At 40.6% G+C, this 7,632-nt stretch overlaps 2 protein-coding genes and 2 non-coding genes across 4 annotated transcripts; all 4 read right to left on the reverse strand.

Annotated features, from left to right (window-relative positions):
* Positions 1-1,368: 1,368 nt before the first annotated feature.
* On the reverse strand, positions 1,369-3,077 carry LOC122044145 (tetraspanin-8-like). Its single transcript, XM_042604680.1, has 2 exons — positions 2,643-3,077; positions 1,369-1,473 (listed from the first exon to the last, which is right to left on the reverse strand). Exons 1-2 carry the CDS (start codon positions 3,075-3,077, stop codon positions 1,369-1,371), a joined length of 540 nt encoding a protein of 179 aa, XP_042460614.1.
* Positions 3,078-3,389: 312 nt separating this feature from the next.
* Positions 3,390-3,462, reverse strand: TRNAK-CUU. Its single transcript has one exon. It is a non-coding gene; the product is annotated as a tRNA-Lys (tRNA).
* Positions 3,463-3,784: 322 nt separating this feature from the next.
* LOC122042787 (mitochondrial pyruvate carrier 1-like) lies at positions 3,785-7,299 on the reverse strand. The gene is made up of 5 exons (XM_042603095.1): positions 7,136-7,299; positions 4,940-5,054; positions 4,393-4,447; positions 4,164-4,299; positions 3,785-3,963 (listed from the first exon to the last, which is right to left on the reverse strand). Exons 2-5 carry the CDS (start codon positions 5,030-5,032, stop codon positions 3,927-3,929), a joined length of 321 nt encoding a protein of 106 aa, XP_042459029.1. The 5' UTR covers positions 5,033-5,054; positions 7,136-7,299; the 3' UTR covers positions 3,785-3,926.
* TRNAK-CUU lies at positions 6,707-6,779 on the reverse strand. Its single transcript has one exon. It is a non-coding gene; the product is annotated as a tRNA-Lys (tRNA).
* Positions 7,300-7,632: the final 333 nt, after the last annotated feature.

The raw sequence follows: 7,632 nt of genomic DNA on the forward strand, positions 1-7,632 counted from the left end.
CTAACTGGAGCAGAGGTCCCGGATGAAAAAGTCAACCGCTGTTGACATTTGGCTCCGGGGCGCTCGGAGCAGTCTGGGGCACCCGGAGCAGCCCGGGGCGCCCGGAACCCTTCCGGGCGCCCGTACCAGAGGTTTTGACCAGATCGAGATTTATCTCGATCTGAACATTGGGGGATAAAATTTATCCCCCCTAGGGTGCCCAGAACCCTTCCAGGCGCCCCGACCAAGGCTATAAATATAGCCTTGGTCCAGAAGCTTCAAATCAGTTCAGAAATTGTAATAACGCTTGTGCGCTTTCCACTGTTTAGATTAACTTCTTTCTTTTTGTGTTTCAACGTTGTAAGAGGCTTCTCCGCCTGAAGGAGATTGATAGTGCGCTTCATCCTTTCCTTGGATTAACAACCTCCCCGGTTATAACCAAGTAAACAATTATACCTCTTTCTTTTTTTGCTTTTAATTTACTGCTTTGATTATTTTACAAGTGTTAGTTTGAAAAGTCGGGAAGAGTTTTTGTTTATTTTTTACAGGGCTATTCAATCCCCCCCTTCTAGCCGACCCAACGGTCCTACAGGAATATCCATGACCAACTAGTTGACTTGATGTGTGCCCTCAGTGCCTCCTTAGGCCATTGTTTAAAGGAAAATACGTTGACACTCATCTTCTGGTAGCGGCGGTTGTTGGCGAAGTGATGTAAGAATGCCACTCGGGGGTCTTTGAAGCTATGAATCGAACCGATCAACATTCGTCTGATCCAGCGCTGCGCTGGCCCGAAAAGTGTAGTGAGGAAGATCCATCACTTCACCACGTTGGTGTACTGATGAAGTGTGGCCGCATTATCAAACTTGGCCAGGTGGTCGTCCGGATCGGTCGTTCCATTATACTCAGTGATCGTCAATTGGGTGTAGTGCTTTGGCATAAGGTCGTCCAAGATTCCTTGAAAAAACTATTGATTGATCCACTTGAGTGAATCATCATTCCTTGGTGCTTTCCCTTTACATGCGTCCCGAACAAGCGCTTTGTCCGAGGAGGATCCTTGTTTCTTATCCACTCGGCCTAGCTCCTCTGCTAGAGTGTGGAGCAGGGCGCAATGGAAGGGGATCAGCGCATGGGACGTGTTTCCGTATATGTCAGTCGGCTTCTTACTATTTCCCCGAACAGATACATGATCCGCTCGATCTTCATATCCGGTTGGATGACCTGCTGTTGAGGTCGCGGGCTCCTGCACATAGCGATCGGCCAGCACCTGTTACTATTATTGCTCCACTATTTTTGCCACTCCAGCTTGTATCAGCGCATCCAGCTCTTCTTTTGTTAAAGTAACTGTGGCAAGTTGTCAAGCGTCCTCCATCTTCGCGTTTCGAATTCAGGCTACGTTCCCACAGATGACGTCAATATGATCCTATCTGAAAATCGAGGAGATGACAAGCTGGGGATGTGGCTACCGTGTTGACTGGATGTAGATTCTGCCCCACTCTGCAATACAAGAAACGTCAGTGATGAGTCAGGGAAGGAGTCCCTGGCGTTGGTCCTCCGACGATCAAGTCAGTCACCGACACGAAAAGGAAGATGGAATAACAGTAGCACAAGCGTAAAACGTAAATAATACGTATCCGGGCCGGTGTACGAACCCCTCTTTATATAATGCCATGGTGGACGATATGCGTATTTTTTGAGGTATGCGCACGTTCTCCCATTGATTATGGGCGTGTTCTCTTATTGGCCTTGGACACATGGTTATGGCAGTGTTGAGAAAATCGGACCGGACCAGTCGGTCCGACCGGTTGAATCGCGAACCGGCTCTTGATTCGGCCCGGTCCACCATTAAAGTCAAAAAAAACAAAAAACCGATCAAAACCATTTAAAACCGATCAAAACTGTTTAAAAACGGTCAAAACCGTTTAAAATCGGTCAAAACCGCTCGAAATCGGTTAAAATCGCAGGTTTAATCAGGATTGAAGCATGATTTTTAATTATTGAAGTATGATTTATATATATATATATATATATATATATATATATATATATATATATATATATATATATATATATATAACGGTTGAACCACTGGTTCGACCGATCAAACCTTAAAAACCTCGACCCGATCATCGCATCGGTTCAGTGACCGGTCCGGTTTTCAAAACATTAGATTATGGACACGTTCTCCAATTATATCCAAATACAAATCAGCATTCTCGTCGATCGCCCGAGAGGGATAATCGCTTGGCCGAGTACTCCTCTGCTCGATCGAGTATTTCTCTGCTCAGCTGCTCTATCTTGCGACGACGAGTCTAGATAGTATATTCTTGCCCGACCGAAATAACAATCCGGTCATCTACACGCACCCTTTGCCGGTCCGACGACTCATGCCCGATCAGCCCTTAATGTAGGGCTCCGCTTGACTACCTTTTAGTGAGCCTTGTTGGTCTTCTGACATTGACCCCCTTAACTTTGAGCTCCATGTCAATTGTTATCTTTCTCTTTTTATCCGCATTTGATGGACTCCTTTTATCACCGCATCATCCTCGAAGCGTTTTTTTCGATCAAAAGATCGTAGGTAGGAGACGGACCTGTATGGGTGTGAGGTTTCGCCTGAAAAAGAGCCCGGCCATGATTCCGGCAAAGATGCTTCCACGTCGGCAAACCTTTCCCTCCTTCAAGCACGAGGAGATCACCTTCCAGTTCTTCCACTCGTGCACCCGTCTCTGTAACCACAGAGAGTAGTGCCCCAGACGGTACTCCTCGTAACCCTTCCCCGACAGCGCCCGCCCGACGCTCCTGTTGGTCACCGCCAGCGCCATCACCGCGAATGCCAACACCGCCAAGATCACCAGGGAGAGCACCGCCAGGTAGGTCCACAGGAAGCCGGAGACGCGGAAGAAGGAGCCGACGAGGCCGAGCAGGGAGGTCACGAACAGGGCGGCGCCCACCGCGAGCAGTGGCAGGAGCAGAAATCGGCCGCACTCCGACAAGGCCGCTGAGCGGAAGGTTAGCCACAGCGCCACCGCGATCACAGGGAGAGATAGGAGAAGAGTGAGCAAGTTGACGACGCCGAGCACGGCGTTGCTGATCTTTCTCATTACCACGATGTCGACGGTGGTCTTGGATCAGTTGAGACGGAAGCCGAGGAGAGATGGTGAGGAGGTGGAGGAGGAAATGAAATATGATCCATACAAATTCCATGAAATGTGATGGAAGGGGAAGACAATCCGGAGTTGCTATTATTAGGATGTTAAAGATCGTTGACTCAATCTATCGATTCCAAACTGTGTATGATTGAATAAAAAGGCAGCAGCGATTGAAGAATTCGATAAATAGAAAGGTCACCAGACGCCCAGAAATTTGACCGTTCCCGGTGAAAACTAAAATTTGCAATAAAAAATTTCCAACTTCGCCCACCGTGGGGCTCGAACCAACGACCACAAGGTTAAGAGCCTTGCGCTCTACCAACTGAGCTAGACGGGCTTGTTATTTTAATCTTTGATATAATAGATTTAATTCCTAGTCGTAATCTATGAACTCATCTCTTCGCTCACACGATACCCATGTTCATTTAAAAAATAATAAATAAAAACTTCTATAAGTTATTTACTTTTACATATATTTTAAAATTATTTGATAAAAATAACTTTTTGCTAAATAAGAGAAATAGAAAGTTTTATTCACAAAAATTCACACTGTCTTGATGGAATAGGAGGGTGGGTGAGATGAAGACCATTTTCAAGAGACGACAACAATCGATTGAAGAATTTACAGTTAAGGAAAAAACATGGCTTTCATCTTGAAATATCCAAACGATCATGCTCACAATTGATCCAAATGAATGATCATATCAGACATTTAGTGCTACAATTTTCATGTTTTTCTAAACTAAATTACACAATCCCTTTCTTTCTTATTGAAAATCACAAGTAAACTTGCTAAGAGGCTCATTTCTGCTCTTCAGCTTCTTTCTTCTCCAAGAATCTGCAACAAAAGTGCCACAAAAAACAGAACAATTAGCTCTACGTTCTAAAGTCACTGCCATATTTTTCATAATATTTCGTCTCAGTTCAATCGATCGCAACGGTCAACTAAACTCGTATGAGCATCATATATCTTTACTTTTAACACTATCAATTGTGGACAAAACACAAGAGGGTTCGCCCCGACGAAAATATCCCTACCGTTGGGCTCTTGCCCAGCGAGATAACTGATAGAGCTGAACAGATTCATTCGACACATGACAAGCAAGAAGCAAGTAGTTACGGGGCTGTACCATCCACGCAAACCTCATGAATAATCCTGAATAGACACACATAACTGCAGCAAAAATCATCATGGTTTTAAGTCATTCTATGATCTCAACATTTAGGAATGTAAATGTTTTGATTGCAATAATATTATCCTGAGAACCTGCAGTCATGTTCCCCGATATCATCTCGGGAGGCTTCTGAGTGTCTACCAAAGCCTGAAATAGCATCATGTTGTTACAACAAAAAACCAGAGACCTGGATCATAAAGAAACAAAATAAAAGAGGTTTTTTTGTAGGAAAAACTGCTGAAGCCAAAGGGCCTCTCCACCATGCAAACTTCTTAGTGTGCCTACTAGCCATACTTCAAAATGATAACTTCATGAGTCTCTAGCCTTATTTAAGACCATGAAGTTTTAAAGAATTGAAATTCAATTTTTTAAAAGTACACCACTCTCCTTTGCTTGGTAAGAAAATATATACAGAATTCAATTATTCCAGAAATTTAAGATTTGGAAATCTGCTAAAATTGATCAGATTTGTTTTTGAGGTTCTTGAGAATTTAAGGGACTAGGAGAACTCTACGGTACGTCGGTCGAGAAAATATTGTGGAGCAGAAATTTGTGAATTCATCAACAGGTGACATGGTTACTGTCCAGCAAACTCTATATGAGAGAAAACAAATTAAACATCCAAGCAAGGAAACTTACAGCAGTAACAAAACCCAAATTTGAAATTGGGCCCCAAAAATGAGTTGTTTTTGGACCCACAGGGCTATTAAAAAATGCTCTGAAGGCTGACATTGCAAGGTTTCAACTTTTCAACCTGAATTTTTATAATCCAAGTGTTACAAGGGAGATCAAAATCAAGAAAAATCAGCAAATAATTCTCATAGAAAGTAACAATTCCATGTATAAATGGAAATAAATAACCATTCAATGAACAAAAAACAATCATTTTGCACGATCTGAAACTAAATGTCAATTTCAGAGATAAATCATCTACAACCATCCAGTTAAGTCATCTTGTATGGGAAAAAAAGTCATAAATGAAAGAATTATAGATACATCAAAAACCAAACTAAAGGATGCCTCTAAGGATCTAGTTATCATCATCCATAAGGCTACAGTGGATAGGAATTGAAAGCAACAACAAATGAATGGTCCAACCTGAATCCATAGCATTAGCCATTGATCTTACTTGTCGTCAGAGTTGCTGCAAGCGTTGAATGATCTTCTACAGGAATGGACGACAATCCGAAATCCTTATGGGGATGAGAGGAGGAGGAAGAAGCAGCTCAAAACCCTCTTGATACAAGAAGATGTCCTAATTGAGTAAGCTTCTTTCCTTATATACTAAGCTCATCCTATAGGGATCATCCATATTAAAGCTCATCTATCATTAACAGTCCATTAATATTAATGAACTGGGTTATTTAATCTACACATTGAATCCACATTCATTTAATACAAACCTCCTTTATATGCAATAAAGCATTAGATCACTTAACTGGAGTTTAGTTTCTTTAATGACAAGTAGTTATGTGTGTGTTAATCAAGTGTATGTCCACCTTATGGAGATTAAGCCTACCCATATAGACTTAATTGGATTTAGTTAACCTATGTGGACTTAATTAGATTTAGTCCACCCATGTAGACTTAATCCTAGAATAAAGACACATTGCTTAAGGTCAATGTCAAACTTGCCAACAATGCAAAATTAAAGTTAAAAAGGCATAATTTAACTGTGTAGATTTAAGGCATATCATTTATGGAAGGACTCAGCATTTCATTGTGATATTGTATAAAGAAAAGGATTCCGATGGGTGCTACAAAACTAAATTCGAAAATAAATTAGATGAAAATACTAAAAAATTTGACATAAATATGCTGTAAACAGCATAAACAGAGGCGACACGTAGGAAGGGGGCTAGCCTGGGGCTAAAGCCCCCTCCTTATAGTGGTGTACTACCTAGCCCAAATACTCAAAGTCCATTATAAATTTTCTAACTAGCCCAGTATGTCATCTTCTCCATATCCAAGACTTCAAATTTAACCAAGTTTGATGAGAAGTCTATTAGAGTAAAGTATAGTATCAATGAACGTGATTGTATTATATAATATGATGCATTAATTGTTTTATGAATAAAATTTTTATCATATAAAAAAATGATGATTTATGTTAAATTTAGCCCCAAGAATAAAATCTTGGTTTTGTCCCTAGCATGCTACAATAATAATTTTCATAGAGGTGTTTCTCCAATAAATCATATTCCATATTCGCAAGATCATAAATGCTTTTGAACGTTATGGTCAGTTGATGAACTATCGATTGAGGACTTTTTGGTCAACTTTGGTGTAAAAGTTTTATCCAAGCGCAGCAACATAAGTAGGTTAGACACCTCCAGTAGATGGAAAAGGAAAATCCTCTTCAATATGATTTAAATAGCAAAAAAAGGTGGTGCTTAACGCCAACTTCGCCCACCGTAGGGCTCGAACCCACGACCACAAGGTTAAGAGCCTTGCGCTCTACCAACTGAGCTAGACGGGCTTGCGATAATAAGATTAAAATCATGAAACATGTGGGACGAAGAGCAGATAAAGATACCGGCTTTATTTCTCCCATCTCCAAAATCAAAGTCTTTTTCATGGAATCTAGTCTTTCTCTAGAGTCCAGACTCTATACACAAATTATTTGGGGGAAAAAGTGTTCGAGAAGAAAACTAGTCTCCAAATAACAATCAGCTGTAAGGTTTATAAGATCGACTCGTATCCTCAAAAAAAATTTCGACTTTGATCCGAAAACTACATTCAAGGCTATTCTAACTCAATCGCAACGTAACAACCTGAAATTAACAACTCAAAGGCGTCGAAAAAGCTAGGTAAGGAGGCGAAGAGAGATCTGACCTCGTAAAACACGGGTAGGAGCAAAGAGAAGGTAAGCTGGAGCACGCGACTGCCAAACAGAGATTAACCGGGAGCTACAGGGCGGTCGCTCTCCTCGTAGATTGGAGGAGAGAGATTGAGATCGACGACTAGGGAGCAGTGATAGCACGTGCTTCGCGCGTGTCATGTGATGACATGTGTCTCTGTTTATCCGTGCCCGGCCGCCGGCATTAATTAAACAGCCATTTTTCTTCCCCCTATTTTGTCTTAATATTTTAGCAAACTTAATTTTCTAAAAATATTTTTGTTAAAAAATAATTAGATTAATATTTTGCAATAATATTAAAATATCGATGCTAAAATTCTTATTTAAAATTTATAATAAAAAATATTTTATTAAATTTGAATACCGCTTTTCACAATACTCTTATAATTTACCTTATATTCATTTTTTATTAATTTTTATCTTTTATTTTTATTATTTAATTTATTTTTAAAATTAAATAATATTTCAATAT

The sequence above is a fragment of the Zingiber officinale genome, chromosome 2A (genome assembly GCF_018446385.1).
Source record: "Zingiber officinale cultivar Zhangliang chromosome 2A, Zo_v1.1, whole genome shotgun sequence".
Lineage (NCBI taxonomy): Eukaryota > Viridiplantae > Streptophyta > Magnoliopsida > Zingiberales > Zingiberaceae > Zingiber > Zingiber officinale.

Excerpts from the sequence above, each read along its gene's own strand:
- LOC122044145 (XM_042604680.1), bottom strand. The coding sequence starts at position 3,077 with ATGAGAAAGATCAGCAACGCCGTGCTCGGCGTCGTCAACTTGCTCACT. Across the intron at positions 1,474-2,642 it reads CGTGCTTGAAGGAGGGAAAG|AGTGGGGCAGAATCTACATC; the intron begins GTTTGCCGACGT and ends CTTGTATTGCAG.
- LOC122042787 (XM_042603095.1), bottom strand. The coding sequence starts at position 5,032 with ATGTCAGCCTTCAGAGCATTTTTTAATAGCCCTGTGGGTCCAAAAACA. Across the intron at positions 4,448-4,939 it reads ATTTGGGTTTTGTTACTGCT|GCTTTGGTAGACACTCAGAA; the intron begins GTAAGTTTCCTT and ends ATGCTATTTCAG. Across the intron at positions 3,964-4,163 it reads CGCTGGGCAAGAGCCCAACG|ATTCTTGGAGAAGAAAGAAG; the intron begins GTAGGGATATTT and ends CTTTTGTTGCAG.